Source organism: Zootoca vivipara, chromosome 1 (assembly GCF_963506605.1).
Source record: "Zootoca vivipara chromosome 1, rZooViv1.1, whole genome shotgun sequence".
Classification (NCBI taxonomy): domain Eukaryota; kingdom Metazoa; phylum Chordata; class Lepidosauria; order Squamata; family Lacertidae; genus Zootoca; species Zootoca vivipara.
The window spans coordinates 96,637,808-96,658,609 of NC_083276.1; the positions used below are offsets into that span (position 1 = coordinate 96,637,808).

The window sequence follows — 20,802 nt, forward strand, 5'->3', positions numbered from 1 at the left end:
ATCATTTTGTATATAAGGAATACTTTATTTTTCACATATTAAGATAGGAGTCAAGGGGACCTACAACATAAGATTATGATACAGAGATGCAGGAAAAAATATGTAAAAAGCGTAAGAGGAACATGAGGATATATGGAAGTTTCGTTCTAAACCTAAACAGCTGCCCTGTTAGGTTGCATGACCCTTTTTCTGGAAAGAAATGGAGCAGCTTTTACCTGAATAAAAGATAAGGTGGGTGAATTACGTGACAAAGCTTGTTTTGGGTAGCCAACTATGTACAACAGATAGATAGATAAGATATAAAATTAGCCAGTGAGTGCTGGTCTGGTCTCCAATAAGGAATGGATACGTTGTGACTGTAGAATTGTTTCATAATCCCTAGTCTTCCAACAAGTAGTTAGGATTAACTACAAGGTAAGGGTCTTCTTCATCAAGGCTCTGTCCTTCCACGGAATCTTTCAGCCCTGTCTGTGTGAGCTCAATTAGAATGTGGTCCTGAAATACAGAGAGCCTCAGTCAGGCTATGTTCTGGAGAGTCCTAGGTCACACGTTGTAAGACACCCCAGTCACAAGCATACTTACTTCGAAGGAAAATGTCATTGCTTTAAAGCAGGATTTAATTCAAAATGAGTAATTAATATCATGCCCTCTTCATCTCCATCTCTCACAAAACTCTGCATAAGGATCCCTAGGAGAATGCTTACATGCACCAGAATTAAAGGCTACCACCAACAGCTTATCAAGTGCATTCTTCTGCATATCTACTTGGAAGAATGTACTACTGATTCAATGAACTCGAACCCAAGTATGTGCAGTATTGCAACCTTAGATTACAATCACATGCACACTTACCTGGAACTAAGCTCCACTAAACACAACAGGACATGCAACTCTCTCTCTATATATATACTTACTTGGAAGCAAGACCAATTTAACATAGTGCCATGTGTCACAAGGTACACATGCATATAGGAAGGGACATTAAGCTAATCAAAGACCACATTATTTTTATCATCAAATCCTTCAAGGAATTACGTACATAGTGTGTAAGACGATGGATCACTTTTTCTATTATCATCTTCTTATTTATCAGTTCTTCTTCAGAATCTATTTCTGATTCAATTTCCTTTAAATACCAGTTGATAAGCTCACTCTTTTTTAAGGAGGCATCATCATCTTCTGCAGGAAGAAAAGAAAGCAGACGATAAAGCACTCTGAAATCCCAGATTGACTGCCTCAAAAATGTTTCAGCAAGTCAAGACACTATATAAGGAAAACACTTCTAGCATAGAAGGGGAGCTAGGTTTTGTTTATTATTGACAGCTAAAACCTTCCAATCCAGGATTTTTATTTTGGGTGGGATGGAGGGAAGAGCAGAGGGGAATTGAACTTGCTGATCCAAATTGCTGAACTGAGCCCCAAATCAATTTTGGCAGGCTCTGCGCAACCCTACTTCCTCCCCCCCCCACTCTTGCTACAGTTAGCATTAGGGAAAAATCTTCTTGTAATGGTAAGTCGAAGGGTGGGAGGAGAGGATTTCATGTGGACTGTAGCTGGGGAGGTATGGCTTAAACCACATAACCCCACACGCTGCAATTCTGAGACCTTCCCAGTGGGTTGCACTTGGATTTCAAAGAACATGCAATGTGATTAGTAAGTATGTACTTAATTCCGCATGCACCAAGACAGTGAGTTCTTACCTTCTTCCGATTTTCTCAGATGCATTACAATGAGGTTTGAGATTCTGCGATATTCAGGGAAACTAAGCCTTAAGGAAGCCTTTGGCGCCAAATCCTTGCTCAGATCATCTGCATGTCCATTGATGCCGTTCACTAAGCCATTAACAACTGCAGTGTCTCCATCTCCTGAGCACAGAAAGTTTTTGTACACATTATGCCAAGGTGGGGACAGAAGCCGCAATACAGTCATACCTTGAGTTGTGTTTGCTTCACGTTGCGTTTTTTCAGGTTACGAACATGGCAAACCCAGAAGTGTTTACTTCCGGGTTTGCTGCTTCACAGGCGCAATCTGTGTGCTTCGCGCAGGAGTGCTCTAGCGCGTCATGCGCACAAGCGGCGGTCTACTTACGGACTTTTTGGGGTGCGAACGGCATCCCGGAACGGATTGGGTCCATAAGTAGAGGTACCACTGTAGAAGCACATCACAAATGACTTAATTGCCTGTTTCCCCCCTCCACCCAGAACATACATTCTGAAAGTGTAGCAGTTGCATTTCTCTTATCATTTCAAATGATGTTATCTATATTTTCTAGGTGGTTGAGATTTTATGGAGTCTTCCAAACAGATACAGTACCTTATCATTTTCAGTTTTGTAGCCGTAAGGATTTCAGAGCACAGTTCTTATTTTCAAAACAATAAATATGAAAGATATGGTGTCTGTTATCTTGTTTAGACGAATGCACGTTATTGACTGATTTGTAGCTCCATAAGACACATATCTACTCAGAGGTAAGCCCTACTGACTTCAATGGGAGTTACTCCTTGGTAACAGATTACACGATTGTGGTTTAAAGCTTATATATTGGGTCCAAAGAAAGGTTCTCTTAGTAGTCCACACTAAAGTATCACATATAAAAAAACAAAGAACAAAATGCCTTCTATTTTATTTTATTTTTGAAAAAGAAACCCCAAACAAAACAAGTTTCAAATAAAAATCCAATTCATTTAAAAGCTTTTTGGTGGACTAAATACTTGTTGAGAAGATGCCAAGCAGGGAATGTTAAGGAAGAGCTCCACCACTAAAAAGGTTCCACTTGAGATCTTCGACCTACTGGCTTAAGGGTGAATGCACAGTGTGGTAGTAGATGCTGCGAAAAGATTCTCCACTCCACTCTGCCTCCTGTTGCTTCCACACCACCAAGAAAAGAAGCCAGAGCCTGGATTGTCGTGAAGTCTGAACCTCGGCCTTCAGTTTTTCTCATTTAAAACAAACCATGAGCAATAAAACCAGGAAGAAACTTTGGTTTTCTACACGTTAAACCATAGCTTGTTTTTAACTATGCTTCAATAGGCAGAAGCCTAGGCTGTGCAAGGCTTCAAAGGACAAAACTAGAACCTGAATTGGACCCAGAAACAAGCAAGTCCCAAGAAGTGTTTTATTATTAAGAGATTTATTTTGTGACCTTTATCATAACAGCTTTCAATGAGGCTATCAGGTAAAAACATTTGTCAGGTGTTCCCCACCCTTCTGCCTTCTGAATGTTCTGGATCACAGCTCCCATCAGCCCCAGCCGGCACGACCAATGATTAGTGACAATAGGAGCTGTATTATAAAACATCCAGAGGGCACCACAGGTTGTGGAAGTCTGATATAGTCCATAGTTCATCAGCAAATTACTCACTCTGAACTCCATCCTGGGCCTCAGGCTCATCAATGGTTTGTTCTTCATCTTGGTCTAAATTGATATCTGGAGTTTCAACTCTGATGATAGATTTGTTCAATAACCTGAAGGCTTCCTTCACATGTTTTGGATGGACCTTTACAAATGTTTAAGAAGAGTCAAGATGAATAAATAAATGCTTGCCCAAACACACATTATTTATTTTTTAAAAAAATATTTACATACCATGAACTCTTATAAAACAAAATCCAAGGCAGTGTACAACAAAATATACATGTGCAACAATTTGCACACAATACAACTGATGGACTCCAAAACATCTCTTGGCCATAGAAGCAACAAGAGTATTTTCCCCACGTGTCCCCCTTTCCCTGTGCCAAGGAAGAAGGCTCCACTAACACTGGATTCACAGTCAAAAGCCAGACACCACCAACTTCTATAAATAAAGCAAGCTGAAGATACAGTTCATAAAGGTGTTGTCTTTTACTTAACTCTCTTTCTCTCTCTGAAAGACTGAAGGCTTGTGGGCCACACAAAAACTTGCAGCTGGTCTAAAATTTCAGCTAAAAACTTCTCAGGGATAAGCATTTCCACCCCTATGTAGAAACCTAAGCTGGCATTGGACTATTTACAAACTCAACATGTAACATTCATATATAAAAGGTTTTCATTTCAAGCTACAGTAATCCCAAAATTTATGCTTAAAACGATGAGAATGAACCATGGGCGTTTTTCGCTATATGTTTAAACAGAATAAAAATGTTAAGAACAGCTGCATTGGTCAAAGCTCTGTCCTGCTCCATGCTGCCCCATTAACTTTAGCTACCTCGTCGCAGCAATGCATCCGCGCCATGGCTTCCGACAGCCGAATCATGCTTTCCAGCTGCCGCACTGTGATTCTCCATGATGATTTTGTAATGCCGGAACCATCCCTCTGGCGAAGGCGCTTATATTGTTCAACTATAAAATCCTCCGACTCCTTCGAAATCTATTGGAGGGCAAATGAAGGGGAAATGTGGTAAGCTATAGTGAAATTGTGCACCACTTCCCATTTACAAACGTCACATATTCATTGGGGGGAGGGGGGAAGAGTCAAACTTCCATTACAAACTAGATCAACAGCTAGAGTTGACATTTATTTGCAATGAACAACAAGAAAGATTTAGTCTAAAAAAATTATTGCGTAATTAAAACTTGCCTGTCTACTGTCATTGACAAGAACGGCACAAAAATACAGTACAAAATTATTTATTTATTGTATTTATATGCCATCTCTCCTCCAAGGAGCTCAAGGTGGCATGCACAATCTGTCCCCCATCCTCTTTTTATCTTCACAGCAACTCTGTGAGTGCCTGGCCCAAGGTCACCCTTTGAGCTTCAGGGCTGAGTGGAGATTCCTACTCTGGTCTCCCTAGCACAACACTCCAACCACTGCACCACAATGGCTCACCTGAACACTTCTCGCTGCATCAAACAACAGACACACTAAACCTTACACAAACCCAACTGGCTCCAAATCGCTGCCACAGAACCAGTTACACTACATCCTAATTAACCAGGCATCGTCATACGTGAGCCTGAGCATTAGCAACAACTATGTCGAAGTCAAAGTAACCACTATATATTCTGTATCAGTTCAGGTTTTTCCTGCCATGCTGTGCTCAAACTCTCTGGAATCACAGAATCTTGTGGAGTTGGAAGGGATCACAAGGGTCATCTAGTCCAATCCCCATGACCCTGAGATTAAGAGTCTCACGCTCTATTGACTGAGCCATCCCAACCTAATGCGGAAGTCTATCTCATTACCTTGGGTTTAAACTGCCTGGCAAAGAGAAGATACCTTCGGATATCATCTAGCGAATACAGGCGATCAATCGATTCTTCTATCCTAGAATGAAGATCCACAATGCGTCTTGCAATGGCATAATCTGTAACCTGAAGGGGGGAGGTTTTGGTCAGAATACGTGAACTAAAGCCATCATTAACAATCATTAACAAAACAGTAGAGTAACAGTGATCCACCCAGCAACTGCCAAAACGTTTGAGGATATCTAGATGGTTGTTTAGGTAATGCAAGCAGTTCAAATGAAACTGAGCTGTCCAGTACATGAATAGATACCAATTTAGTCCAGTCAATGAGTTCATTTGGGTCTTTAGAGGTAAAAAGAGAACACTACAACAGGATTTTTTAAAAAACAAAACCTACCGTCTGTTGTAGAAGCAATCTGTTTCACACATTTTTAAAAAGAACTAAATTTTCTATTATGCACAAACTTCCAAATAACTCCATCAACTTGGATCCTAAGAGAGTTCATAGAAGGAAAGTTTTCCCTCTCCTGCATCGCAGCCACCAGCGCCCCCACTACCTGTCAGCTACCCTGAGGCGTGTGCTTGTGCGAGAGGATATATAAAAATACATTGGGATGTTTCTCCCTTCCTCCAGCAATCTCCTGCACATCACCCTACATTATTCAATAATGCCCCACAACACTCTAAAGAGGATTTTTAGTCAGGTGGACACAAGAGAGATGGGGAACTTTCCTTCCACAACTTCCTTGAGGTTGATGCAGGGGCGTAGGAAAGGGGGGGTGCGGTGGGTGCGCTTCGCCCCGGGAGCCATCCCTGGGGGGGGGGGGGGGTGTTGACAAAAAAGCATGCTGCCACGCACGGGGGATTGCCCGCCCCACCGCCGCAGCGCTCAGGGGATCACTCGTCCCGCCGACGCAGCGCACGGGCAATTGCCTACCCCGACACAGTGTGCAGGGGATCACCCCCCCACCACTGATGTGCCCCCCCCCGCGTGCAAGGCATGGGCGCCCATGCAGCTAACTCCGTCATTGGATCACAAAATAAAATTGCATCTGCCACATTGTTGTAAGATGTTCAGGTTAGGCTACTCCCACCCCATATGTGCAATGGGCAGACTAAGACAGAAATGTAGCCATGGTTGTGGGGGAAACAAAGACACACACATGGTAATGGAAGGGATTAAAATGCACTAATGGGAAGTGTATGAATGGGGTGGGGAGAATTCCTAGGCAATTGTATTTATAGCTTGCATATTTCTGAATTTAAAATGCATCATATACAGCATGTAGGTTATACATTACCTCATTGCATTCATCCACAAGAATAAAGAAGAGATCAAATCGAGACATGATGGGGGCTGATAGGTTTATGTTCTGTTTCAGAGACTTTGCTCTATCATAACGTCCACCAACTGGGTTAGCTGCCGCCAAAATAGAGGTCCTGGCATTCAACGTAGCCTGTTAAAACAAGAACATGTTTGTTTGCTTTTCCTAAGCAGTGTAGAGTTGTTAACAAATTACATAAAGAAAAAGTGTTGGGGAAGAAAACAGAGCAGTTTCAATGGTGCCTGGGCACCAGTTCGATCAATCTTGTAAAATTCATCCTCCACCCTACCAAAATGCATCAACAAAGAGATTGGTCTATAATTAGTTGCCAATTCTAAATCTGTTCCCTGTTTAGCTATAAGAGTTATAAATGCCTCTGCCCACGACTCTGGTGCCTTCCCATTATTTATAGTGGTATTCATTACTTCTTTCAATGGTAGTACTAACAGATCTTCCAGTTTTTTATAGTATTCTATTGGCAAGCCATCCAGCCCCGGGGACTTTCCTGATTTTGCCTTTTTGAGAGCCTCTTGTATCTCCATCACTGTTATTGGTTCATTTAGTACTTTTATCTTTTCTTTTGCTACTTCTGGAATTTTATGTTGTATTAGGAATTTATCTATTTCTTCTTGTTGTTCTTTTCCTTTATAATATAGCTTCTTATAGAAGTTCTCAAAAGTACTATTAATCTCCTTAGTGTCATCTATCAGCCTTTCGCCTACTTTCAATCTGTTAATCGTATTCTCATTCCTTCTTTTCTTCAACTGCCAGGCAAGCATCTTACCTGGCTTATTTGCAAATTCAAAGTTTTTGTATCTCCAAAATTGAATGTTCCCTTCTATCTCTTTTTTTCTATAATATGGGCATATTCCTATTGCAATAGCTTTATTTCTTGGTTTATTATCTCATTTCCTGATTTTTTTCCTATACAACTGTTTTTCTTTCTTTTTAATTTCCTCTAATAAGTCTAATTTTTTCTTTATTTATAACATAGGCGAGAAGCAGCATATTTCATTGCAGGCTACTTTCTTCATTGTTTATGTGGATGGGCTTTTAAAAAGGAATACATACTATTGCTGTTTAAGGCCATCAACATGCCCCTAATTATCAGATGCTTAAGCCACTAACTTCATGAAATTATGGACAGCTAACTTGATGTATATTGCAGCCCAATTGTTAACTTTCTTGCTTAGAAGCATGTCCTACTGGGTTCAATGGAGCTTTCTCCCCCCAAAAGCCTGTGAACGATTACAGCCCAATTATCCAGTTTTTCACAGTGGGACAGATTTCTGGAAGAAATGTTTAACAGGAGTGACCAGCATGGGAAGTTGGTGTTGTGCAGATGTCTTGCAACAGTGGTGCTCCTGCTGCTTTCCTGGATGGGGTGGGGCAGAAAAACCATGAGGTTGGGACTATTGCAGGACTCTCATAGCCACTAACTTCCCACCACCCTCTGGGCTCCTGCACTGGTCTAGGTAAGCAGCAGTACTGCTGCAACTGCTGCCAGGGTCTGGTGGGCTTAATTTTGATGTAGGATTGTGGAAGAGGAAGTTATCCTGTTCTGGATATGGACTACCGACTGCCACCCTCTTCTAGAAGCGTTCAGTTGTAAGAAAAGTTCCTTAGTTCTTCTAATGGAATGAAACTATTTGACAGAAAATGGGAAGGATGGAAAGAAGATCTGGTCCAAAGGTCACTGGAGAAGCAAAGAAATCTCTCTCCAATACCATCTGAACAAAGGATACACAAGTTCAAGCAACACACAGCCACTTACCTTAACTCCTGCTTTAGTAATGGATATAGTCTGCTGCTCCATAGCTTCATGAATGGCAACTTGATCCCTCATATCCATTTTGTCAAATTCATCAATGCAACAGACTCCCTAAAAGAGAGTGCAGACTCAACAGCTGTACTTCCGCACTTGAAAACAAAAGGGGCCCCTCCTTTCAGAGCTATTAAATACTATGCATTTGGTAACTTACATTATCTGCCAACATTAGAGCTCCAGCTTCAATGACAAATTCATAGGACTCTTCGTCTTTCACAACAGCAGCCGTTAAACCAGCAGCACTAGACGCTTTTCCACTGGTGTATACAGCTCGGGGGCTGAATTCCTCCACGTGCCTGTTGGTTCAATTGGCATGCCACTCAACAATTCACAACAGAAAGTGCAACATAAACACTATAGTGACTTTAAAGTTTTGCAGGCTGCAGAGCTCTAAATTACCTAGCCGATAGTCATGAGCAAGGAGAAAAAGCACACCTATTTAGTAATTACAAGGTCTATTATTTCTGAAAATAGTTTTTGTTCCAACAAGTAGCAGCACCCTCCCTATCAACCTGCTGAACGTTTAAGATCTCTTGAAGAGGCCCTTCTCCCTATATTCCTTCCATCAGGAGAATGGAGGGAATCTACATGGGGGAGAACTTTCTCAGCAGTGATAATGGAGGGCACTCTCCCAACAAGGAGGTTGCCTGGCACCCAAACTGCTATCATTTCAGTGCCGGATAAGAGCAGTCTTTTTCACCTCGGCATTTTGATATATTTTAGTGTTTTTTATTTTTGAAATTCTCTACAACCCAATTAACAACGTCTTTTTGGCGCACCACAAATTTAAAGGAGAACAAAATACAACTACTATCCAAAGCCAGAATAATTGGTACAGACAAAGAAGACCAACACAGAAATCAGCATAAAGCCACTGTTTTACGGACAGAGGCAGCAATTCTATAACCTCTTACCAGAGACTAAGTCCTCCTGAACACAACATACACGAATGAGTACATGTAGCCAGCTACCTACAGAGACAATGCAAGTTAACCGTACGCTAGTTCGCAAGAAACTTACTTAAGAAATTGACTCTTGGCAGTACTCGGATCGCCAACAATACAAACGTTGATGTCACCACGAAGTGAAGTGCCTTCTGCTGTTGTCTTAGGAACGCCACCAAAGAGCATGAGTAAAACCCCTCGCTTAACTTCATCATTACCTGCATCAGAATAACTAACAGTTAAGGTTTTGGGGTATGCTCATATTTAGAGTCAAGTCTAAGAACACAACTCAGGAGAAAAGCTTGGATTCTAGTTGTTGTTATGGGCTGGCTTCAGACAATAATTCAAAATTCAAACAAGCTTCTTCAGGGACTGGTTAAATCTCTGACAAGCTACTGTTCTGATTGAGCAGCGCCAGCCTGGTGGATAGCCACAGGAAAGTCTCAAAATCACAGCTGCTTCATCACCTCTCCCTGATATGGCATTAAAATGCAAACAAGGGACGTGGTTGCTAAACATACTTAAATATTACAGCTCAGATTTATTTGTGTTGGACAGAGTGATTACCAAGATAACACAGCAGTCAACAGGAATAAGCTATCTTAAATGGTCTATAAATCAGAGTCCAAGTTTATAATCTTCTTTTAGAGTACAGAGGTTACTGAATAAGGAAAAGCCAGAGAAGAGAATCTGTACAGATTAAAACCCACAATTACAGGATCATGTTCTTGCAGCAAGGTTTCAAGTAAAACAATACTAGGGCTCTTCATCCCATGGTCCCATGAGAAAAGAATGCACAGAAAAGCAGTACAGTATTATGTATTTGCAAAAACAGCCAGAAAACAGGCAAATAATCTTAAAAGGGACTGCATGTAACTCTCAGTTGCTGTATTCCTATCTTACACTTTGGGTACAACACCACAAACAACATACAGGAAACAAAATTCAGTGTTTTAATACCTCCTGTTCAGAAGGGATAACAAAACAGAAAAAGACGTTTCTTAATTGACATGAATACATATTAGACAATAGGAATTTAATTTGAAAGCTTCCAGCTGACCTAGAAAATTAGTCAAGGATAGCAATCATTACTATGGCTCCACAATTAGATCTTACCATGTATGGTTGGAAAGAGGCTGGTACAAAGGTTGTGATAAAGGTTTTTATCCTGGCTCATTTCAAATACTTTTTCCCACTCCTTTACCGACATCTGGTTTTTAATGCTTTCTGCAGTCTGTTCTTCATCTCGCAGCTCTTTGCCACCAAACTAAAACAAAGAGGGTTGAGGGAGGGAAAATATATAAAAATGCAAAAATACTGCAGAGACTAGAAAATAACATACGTCAGGGAAGGGGACGCTGGGGGGCTCCAGATGCTGTTGAACTCTTAACCCCCATCAGCCCCAACCAGCATGGCCCAATGTTCAGGGGTGATGGGGGATGTAATTAAGCAACAACTGGATGGGCACAGGTTTCCAATCCCTGCCTTAAGGTGGGAAATATGTCGCAAGAGGACTTCAATTTAAATATCTCCAAAATGAGACCATTTAGGGCTGGATCTAAACATTCCACATGTGGCGGCAGAATGCAATAAAATATTTCAGGTTACAGGTGGGAGAATACTCCCCCAAGCCTATCAGGTTGGAAGGCTCTAGCCCAGAATCTGCTCTGCTGTTCTACGGTAGCTCTTGAATAAGAGTATTCAAAAAGGGTCCAATCTATCACTTTACTCTACTGCTTGGCGTAAGGATACACTGAAAGGGCACAGTGGCAGCTCAGCTTTCCTGGGGACAAGAGAACCAAATCCCATCATTAATATCTTCAAGAAAGATATTCCGGAAGCTCCTCTTCCTGAGTAAGGCTTACCCTTGGGTTTGTTGGTGCAACGTAACATGCTAGAAAGACCAATTTATAGGATAACTCTCTGACTCCAAGTGCACGAAGTCCTCTGACACCTTCGGTTTCATAGCCTTCTTTCCCACTCACACGAGAGCCAGTTTCTGCTCGGACACCTATAAGAGCAAGACCTGTTTTTAGTTCTGCTCCAGGAACATGTGGTAATTTTCAGCGTACACATTTGAAAAAGTCAGAAACGCACAGCTCTTCACTTTGGAATGTAGGCTAATAATAATAATAATAATAATAATAATAATAATAATAAATAATTTATTATTTATTATTTATACCCTGCCCATCTGGCTGGGTTTCCCCAGCCACTCTGGGCGGCTTCCAACAGAAAAATGAAATAAAATAATCTATTAAACATTTGACCAAACTGCGGGAGGCAGTGCAAGACAGGAGTGCCTGGCGTGCTATGGTCCATGGGTCACGAAGAGTCGGACACGACAAAACGACTGAACAACAACAACAACATTAAACATTAAAAGCCTCCCTAAACAGGGCTGCTTTCAGATGTCTTCTAAAAATCTGGTAGCTTTTTTTTTCTTTGACATCTGATGGGAGAGCGTTCCACAGGGTGGGCGCCACCACCGAGAAGGCCCTCTGCCTGGTTCCCTGCAACTTGGCTTCTCACAACGAGGGAACCGCCAAAAGGCCCTCGGTACTGGACCTAGTGTCCGGGCTGAACAATGGGGGTGGAGACGCTCCTTCAGGTATACTGGACCGAGGCCATTTAGGGCTTTAAAGGTGAGCACCAACACTGTGCTCAGAAACATACTGGGAGCCAATGTAGATCTTTCAAGACCGGTGTTACGTGGGTTGGAATAGCAATGCCTGCACTGAACAAGCTCCCACCACAGAGAAAATAATTCGAGCCTAGCCTTTTGCTTGAAGTATACTGAAGCTTCAGAGTTTCAGGAAGGCTGCCCTACACATGTCCTTTCTGAACAAGGAAAGAGTCCCTCACACTGCTCTGCTCTGCACAGGATCAACCAACCTGGGGTAGACAACTGGGACACATCAGGCACAACAATGAGGGAACCTGTGAAGTCACACTTGTCCCCAGCCTGGGCCGATTCCACAGCTTCAGCCCGCAGTATCACCTCAACGCTGCGAGGAATGCTTCCCCGGGGTAGCTCAGCTTGTGTCTCCTGAATACGGACCTGAGGAGATAGGAAAAGCAAGCTGTCAAGAGGCAGGAAGTTATCTTATCATTACTAGTTTACCTGAAAATGCCACAAAACTGAACCTAAATGTTTCCAGCATGAAGACGGGGTGGGGGTGGGGTGTAATGATGCTGAATTCCTAATGAAAAGTCTTACATTTTTTTAAGAACCCAGAATTTTTTCAATTTCTAATTACCAACATCAACCCTGGTAACGGTTACAAATACCTGATTAATTTTCAGGCTCTATCTGATAGCTATCATGGAGCATCACCATAAAAAAAAACTAACAGCACAGCTATTAGTTGTCTAGATCACCCTCAGTAGGCAAAGGGCAAATCTCACAGGGAACACTGTCAGAAATGCAAGCTTGTTTCTACCATGCTGACGGCTGTGGGAAAAAACTGAGATGGGGTAAGAAAAGAGTGAGGAACCAGTGGGCTTACAGATGGTGTTGGACTCTGACTCCCATTAGCCTCAGCCAGCATAAAAAATGCTCAGGGGTTATGGGACCTACAGTCCAACAACATGGTCGGTGGAGAAGACGAAACACAAATCCACAACCCCTAGGATAGAGACTGGACAAGTGCCAATCAAAGCAACAGAAGACAACCACCAAAGAAGCAATACACTAGCAGCAAAAGATCCTGTCAAATATAACTCTTAGTCTTCCATCAATGACAAATGTCTAAGCCCGCACTCAAAGCAAATTTTTGTTGATACACCTTTCTTCTTCTCAAGTGGAAAGCACTTTACAAATTTGACAGGTCTGTACAGCAACAAAACACATGTGGTTCAAAATGGTAAAGTGAAGAACGTTTCTAATATTGTGAAAAAATATCTAGAGAAAGCACTAGGTGGTCCCTGTAGGCTGCACAATGAGATCACTTCCCAGCGCCATTGCTGATCTCAACAGCAGCCGAGACAGATTCCTAAATTTACAAAGCGCATCTTGCTCTTTGGGTTCTGAAAAACACCTGATAATTAAATACATTTTTCACTACAGAAAATGATTCTTAATAGGTTGAATATGTGCACACTTCAGTTCGGATTGTGAGCTTTCCTCCCTTGAAAGGAAGGCCAGGCCCCTTCCATTTGTGCAAGGTGTGCCTGTGTGTATATGTGCCTGACCTCTCATGCTAATTGTGGAGGGTCCTGCACCCTGATGAAGCAGCTTTCCTGGCTATGCAGGCAGTTGCAGGGAGAAGTTACTGGGGAAATCTAACTTCATCCCCTCCCTCCAGTGGAAGCATGACATTAGCGAACTCCATTCACTTCAATTATGAAGATAGACAACTTTGAGGTCTGAATACAGCATTCTGGAAGACGAATGGCAGTAATTTACAAGAGCTGCCCATAAGATATTCCAGAGGGACTGCTGTGTTATCCTGCTGTAATGAAACCAATGCAGCCTTGTGGCACCTTAAAGACAAACTAATTTAATATGGCATAAGCTAGAATGCATTTCGTAAGATGCATCCACTGTATCCTCAGTTGGCAGATTTTCACTTACACACAGGAAAAACACAAAAATTGCTACATTTTATTCAATGTATATTCAGGTGATGACCGTTTTCTGTACATCCAACTGACATGTGGCTGCTGATGCACAGGTCGGACCCAGAAAAGGGCAAAACAGGAGTGGAACAGGGCACAGTGGGCTTATGCGTGCTCCGCTGATGCGTACAAGGGCCAGGAATGGATCTCCTGTGCAAAATGTTCGCCACCTGTAGTAAGAGCAAAACTTTACACTTAAGAGACCCAGGACATAATGCTACATCATTGTTCAATGCTACATCAACAGGCCTTTACTGTCAGGCACCTGAGTTCCTTCTCCTTCCTGAATGTCAATACTCCCATCCTTTCACTATAGTTTAGTTTACTATTTTATCCAAAACCAGCAAACTAACATTTGTGATATGCAAACCAAGACTTTAAACCATGTTTTGATTCTGGATTCCAAAGCCAGCATAAACTTTAGTTTTTCAAATTAAAATTAATTGGCATACAGTGGTTTGCCACAAACCCGTGAAAGCAGGAAGGAAATTTAAGCACACGTACAGAGAACAAAAAGGACAGGAAGTAAAGAGCACACAGCCTCAAACGTCCTTAAATTCTTGTTCATGTGGTGCCAAACCGTGGTTTAACTTTACAGCTGAATCAGTCAAGTATGGACATCACATCACGTTTTCAAACCCAGCAGAAATTCTGACAATTGCTGAATTACCTTTTGAAAGTCAACAAATCTGGATTTGTTGGTGTCCAGAAGGAACCGTTTCCTATTGGCACAAACTGGGTTTCTGCAGATGTTGGGCTGTGTGTATTTGAACTGCTGCTCAACATCTTTTATCACGGTTTGGCAATCCAGGCACAGGAATGTTCCGCTTACGAGCTCTGGGTGAACCGGGTGGGTACGGACCACTTGCCCGCTAATACGCATTAGTGATCCAATTCGAGCTGACGTCATTTCACGAATTCTGTTTAAAGAACAAAGTCAAATTCAAAAGCTCATCAGTTCTAAAATACATTCTGGAAAATCAGATAGCAAGTGCATGGCCTATTATGGCCCATTGTTGCCGAGAGAACCAAAACTGACAAGTACAAACTGTTCTGTAGCTAAGAACAAAGTACCTGTTATGCTCACAGCAGTTAGGTGCAAGCCAACTGAATATGGTGAGATGATTTCCCTGACATTTAAACAGAGATGTAATCAAACCTTTAGAAGTTTAAGAACTTGAGCTGCTGACTTTCAATCTTGTTCCCCGTAACTTTTAAAAATACCTTGTTGAAATATTGCAAACAGACAAGACACCATGGTTGACAGTATTTAACATCACATAAAGGTTCAGCAGAATCAACAGGACACTCTCCGCCATTTAATTTTTGGCAAAGGTCACCACCTACAAAGGCTAGCAAGGTCATTTCATGATCAGGCTGCAGGCCAGTCTGAAACTATTTTCTAGGCCCATTTCATTAAGGAAAACCTGGAGCAAAGATGCCTCCTTGAGACCCAATGGGTTTCATACTTTAATGGAAAGAAGCATTTGCCACAACACTAACCCACACAGCTACTTCTCATTGGGCAACTTTTCTTAGCCAGGACGGGCAAGGGTCTAAAGCACAGGTAGTAGGCCTCTTATCTGCAAAATCGCTATCCATGTCTTCACGCAAAATGTCATCAGAGTCTGAGAAAAAACTTCTCTCCTTATGTCTGAAGCATATCCACATAGCAATCTCCTGCATTATTTGTTTTAACTGTATAGAACACAAGGCATATGTATTGTTCCCCCCATTAAAAAAGAAAAAATTGATGGGAGTATGGTTGTGTGCATCAGCATCACTCCTCTTGATAAACCATGTTGGCTATCAGTATATTCTGATAGCTGAAATGATGGTATACTCGGCATGGGTAGCCTATGACTCACAAGTTAATAGAGGCCATCTGAATGCTCCTCAATTGTAAATAACATCCTACAAATAAGTAGCTTATTTGGAGTTACCTTACTAAATTGTATGTTTACATCTTTACAGTATCAATTTATCTTACTTGTTTCTGGTAGGTAGGTCCTGGAAAGCAACATAGAAGTCCTTATTGGGGGGAACATTTCCATGGTCTCTAGCAAAGGTTTTTACAGCTCGACACAAGAAAGGATAGACTCTAAAATAGAAAAGCAAGTTTTAGTGATGCAAATCTTTATACCCTTTGGACCAAAGTAGCAGCATACATCTTGAATTTCTATCCTTTAAAGTATCCTGAAAAGTACATTGGTAAAATACAGTAATATTAATACAAGTGAAACAACAAAGTATAAAGCCGTGGTCTGACAAATCTATTTGGCTTTTTGTTCAAGAAACAACTTTGCAAACGTTATTTAGTATGCCTGACTATACTTTACACTCCAATAATTAATCATACCGTTCCCTACCAGAAAACAAATAGTACAATGATGTCCCAAGATCTCACTCTAATTAGCAAGGAAGCATCTAAATAAAAAACACAGAAAGTATCACATCAAGCAGTATTCATATTTTGGGTATTGCTCCTTACTAACTGCAGGAATGCGGAAGCTCTGCCTTCAGTTGAAATCCTACAGTATTAGGCTATCTGAAATAGCAACAGCTGGAAAAGGATAGGCTCCCACACTCCCAGCAATTTAATAATATAAATTGGCATGTACAGTATTTTGGCATGTAACCGATATAGTATATAAATTTTAAAAACCACCACAAGAGGGCTGTGAATGACAAGCACCTTTAACTGTGAAAACATATTCCCTTCTTTCTTAATGTTACTTAGAACAGAAATGGGGCACCTGTGACCATTCATATGTTTTTGAGCTACATCTTCCATCATCCCTAACCAAAGGCCATGCTGACGCTGGGACATGAGCTGGAGCCCAACATCATCCAGAGGTCCACAGGTTTCCCAGCCTTGACTTAGAACTCCTCTAATAAAGCCCAGGATGGGTAAAATAGTTATGATGAAGCCAACTATTCAATAAAGCATGTTTACTGGAGCCTTCTTACCTATAGAACTCCTCTTGGATTGTGGTAGCAAGCTGCTGATTAAACTGCTCCAGATCCTCAAAGCTCACAATTAACGTGTTTCTCTCTGGACGAATCAATTCCTCTGCATCTCGCAAGTATTTAACTTCTCCATCACTGTTCTGAAATCTGAAAATAGCAATATTTTAAGGGACAGTTTCCTAAATTGTGAGTATGCACACATGCTGCACTCTGTGCTAAGACTATAAAGAGAGAGGCTTAAAATCTAATAAGGAGACACCATCACTTGAGGGGAAGGAACCTCTGCTGTTACTGAACATCTAATGAAAAGCTGAGTTATCGGTGCAAGTAAAAATGTTCATTTTGTATAAGCTGCACACAGAATACTGAAGAGCCCTGACATTTTGCTAATTATGCCACATGAAAAGGAAGGAAGCATCTAATTATGAGAGGAAAATACACAGACCCCAGTGGTGTGGTAATCAGATTACAACAAATAATGATTACAGTTAGGGTTGATGTAATCAGTGAAAAAATGAGAAAAAAATAGCTGCCTTTTATCAAGGAGCCCCATACTACAGCCCATTATAAACTTTGTAGTCCTATGCAAGTTTACTCAGGTGCAAGAATCATTGAGCTCAATAGGATATTACTGATTTGTAATACAGTGTAGTGTAGTGGTTAGTGCCTAATGTTAGACGAGGACCTAAGAAACTAGGGTTCACATCTCCACTTAACCATGAAACTCATTTAGGTGACCTTGGGCCAGTCATTGACTCTCAGCACACCCTACCCCACTGGGATGTTGTGAGGATACAGGGCAAGAAGAGAACCATGTGCAACACCTTGAGGTCCTGGAATGGAAATGTAGTAGCAAATAATTAAAAGTGTGCATAGGATTGCAGCTATGCAGACTGAACCTATGTATGCTTCCTCAGAAGTAAGCCTCAAAAGTGTTTAAGCTGCAGCGGCAGAATTACATTTAAGCAAAGACAAGGTGGGGCTGTTTAAAAGCTGTTTCACAGCACTTCAAAAGGTTAAGGTTATTCAGGAGGCAACAGCGGATGCTGATTACTGCAAAGGGAAAACCCTACTACTATTCCTGCTTATTAAACTTATTAGTCCCTCCCCCCTCCCCCCAAAAACCTAACTCAATGCGACTTACAGCAGTAAATAAATAACACGTACAATTAAAACCGGCACAATAAAGCAGAGTAAAATATTTATCCCTCTCCATGGGGGTATATTTATCCCTCTCTCCATGGGGGTGACCAGGATTTATGTGGGGGGGGCAGGATTTATGTTGGGGGGCGGAGGCAGAACTGACGCGACTGGTCAGTTAGTTAAGTTTTATTTAATTGTTTGATTGATTGACTGAGGGCGGGCTACGCCCCCCCAAATAAATGTTGTTGTTGTTTAGTCGTTTAGTCGTGCCCGACTCTTCGTTACCCCATGGACCATAGCCCCCAAATAAATAGGGCACATCTATTGACATTTGGGAATGAGGCGCAATCCCAGCAATCGAACACACCTGTCCAAGGAAGACAAACAAAACAAAAACAACAGCGTCCTAGGGCACTATGTTAGGGGATAAATACTATACACTACCGCCCCCACCCCCATGGAAAGTACAAGCTCAAAAGCTACGGGGAAGCGGACGGACGCCAGGACTTGCTCCCAGATGGAGGGTGGCTATCTAGGCCTCCCAGCCCAGCAAAGTCTCCCAGCTCCCAGCACGACCACCGCCAAGCGCCCAACTCCGCCCCCTCCCCCTCCCCCGTTTCGCCCTGCGGCTCCTACGACTCACGCTTCGAGGAAGTCCTGGAACAGCTTCTGGCACTTCTCGGCCACCTCGTCGTGGATTTGCTTGAGCGGCGCGGCCGCCGCCGCCAGCCCAGCGTCCCCGGCAGCGGCTAAATCCATGGCGGACAAGTTCTCTTTCTCTCTCCGGCTCAGAGGGGAGAATTCGCGCCACTAGCGGCACCCTCGTGACAGCGCCCACCAACCAGAAGCGCTCGGAGGCCGAGGCCACGCCCCACCGGAACGTTCGCCCGGGAAAACATTTCGCGCCAAACGTGACGGCGCAGGAAACGGGGGGAGCGAGCGCCGGGGGGGGGTCGTTCTAAATACGTAGTAAGTGGGCGCAGTTGTGCGCACGCGCGCAACTGATAAGTTGCAGAGGTTGTTCCCGCAGGAAATTTTGGTCGGTATTGGCAGAAGCGGAGATTCCTGCATTGCGTGGGGTTGGACTAAATGACCCTTGAGGTTCCTTTCCAACCCTTATGAATGCAAGGAATCGAATCCTTAAACGTGTCTACTCAGAAGTGCTGCTTGTTTCCAAGGGCGCTTAACTCCCAGGCAGTTGTGCGTAGGGTTGTAGACAAAAGTGCACGCTGGATCGGACCAGTGGCGCATCTGACCCGGCTTACTCTTCTTACAGAGGCTCAAGCCCTGTGGGAGGCACGAAAGCAGGACGTGAGCGCCTCATAGCCGCGCTCTTCAAATCTGCGAGTCAATTGTTTTGTGCCACCTGCTAGTTTCCTTTCGTTTTTGTGTCTCACGTCAGCCCACATGAGGCTAAGGGAGGTTTTCCTATGGACTACTTGTTAACTACTGCACAATTGCGCTCATTTCACACGCTAGCAATTATGCTTAAAATTCTACAAGGCAGGCTTAGGCAGTATGTGGACCGAGAACTCCCAGAAGTGCAAGCTGGATTTCGAAGGGGCAGAGGAACCAGAGACCAAATAGCAAACATGCGCTGGATTATGGAGAAAGCTAGAGAGTTCCAGAAAAACGTCTACTTCTGCTTCATTGACTATGCAAAAGCCTTTGACTGTGTCGACCACAGCAAACTATGGCAAGTTCTTAAAGAAATGGGAGTGCCTGATCACCTCATCTGTCTCCTGAGAAATCTCTATGTGGGACAAGAAGCTACAGTTAGAACTGGATATGGAACAACTGATAGGTTCAAAATTGGGAAAGGAGTATGACAAGGTTGTATATTGTCTCCCTGCTTATTTAACTTATATGCAGAATTCATCATGCGAAAGGCTGGACTAGATGAATCCCAAGCCGGAATTAAGATTGCCGGAAGAAATATCAACAACCTCAGATATGCAGATGACACAACCTTGATGGCAGAAAGTGAGGAGGAATTAAAGAACCTTTTAATGAGGGTGAAAGAGGAGAGCGCAAAATATGGTCTGAAGCTCAACATCAAAAAAACCAAGATCATGGCCACTGGTCCCATCACCTCCTGGCAAATGGAAGGGGAAGAAATGGAGGCAGTGAGAGATTTTACTTTCTTGGGCTCCTTGATCACTGCAGATGGTGACAGCAGTCACGAAATTAAAAGACGCCTGCTTCTTGGGAGAAAAGCAATGACAAACCTAGACAGCATCTTAAAAAGCAGAGACATCACCTTGCCTACAAAGGTCCGTATAGTTAAAGCTATGGTTTTCCCAGTAGTGATGTATGGAAGTGAGAGCTGGACCATAAAGAAGGCTGATCGCCGAAGAATTGATGCTTTTGAATTATGGTGCTGGAGGAGACTCTTGAGAGTCCCATGGACTGCAAGAAGATCAAACCTATCCATTCTGAAGGAAATCAGCCCTGAGTGCTCACTGGAAGGACAGATCGTGAAGCTGAGGCTCCAATACTTTGGCCACCTCATGAGAAGAGAAGAAGGGGACGACAGAGGACGAGATGGTTGGACAGTGTTCTCGAAGCTACGAACATGAGTTTGACCAAACTGCGGGAGGCAGTGGAAGACAGGAGTGCCTGGCGTGCTATGGTCCATGGGGTCACAAATAGTCGGACACGACTAAACGACTAAACAACAACAACAACTTGTTATCAGCCTTTAAAAGTACGAGGACCTTTGCCCCAGACTACCCTCAGTCAAAAAAAGCAGCAAAATTCATTTATATATATATATTCCCGATATACCCAGCACCCAACAAA

At 42.6% G+C, this 20,802-nt stretch overlaps 1 protein-coding gene across 2 annotated transcripts; it reads right to left on the reverse strand.

The window, feature by feature from the left end:
- Positions 1–4: 4 nt before the first annotated feature.
- Positions 5–18,859, reverse strand: MCM6 (minichromosome maintenance complex component 6). 2 transcript variants are annotated; one of them, XM_060279454.1, is made up of 17 exons: positions 18,644–18,859; positions 16,858–17,004; positions 15,878–15,988; positions 14,558–14,807; positions 12,163–12,328; positions 11,133–11,278; positions 10,384–10,534; positions 9,344–9,485; positions 8,478–8,619; positions 8,270–8,377; positions 6,472–6,627; positions 5,168–5,296; positions 4,188–4,349; positions 3,362–3,497; positions 1,701–1,862; positions 1,040–1,179; positions 5–495 (listed from the first exon to the last, which is right to left on the reverse strand). In XM_060279454.1, exons 1-17 carry the CDS (start codon positions 18,757–18,759, stop codon positions 379–381), a joined length of 2,481 nt encoding a protein of 826 aa, XP_060135437.1. In that variant the 5' UTR covers positions 18,760–18,859; the 3' UTR covers positions 5–378. The 2 variants fall into 2 exon arrangements, with proteins under 2 accessions (XP_060135437.1, XP_034986462.1); XM_035130571.2 differs by having other exon boundaries at positions 1,701–1,865; positions 18,644–18,858.
- Positions 18,860–20,802: the final 1,943 nt, after the last annotated feature.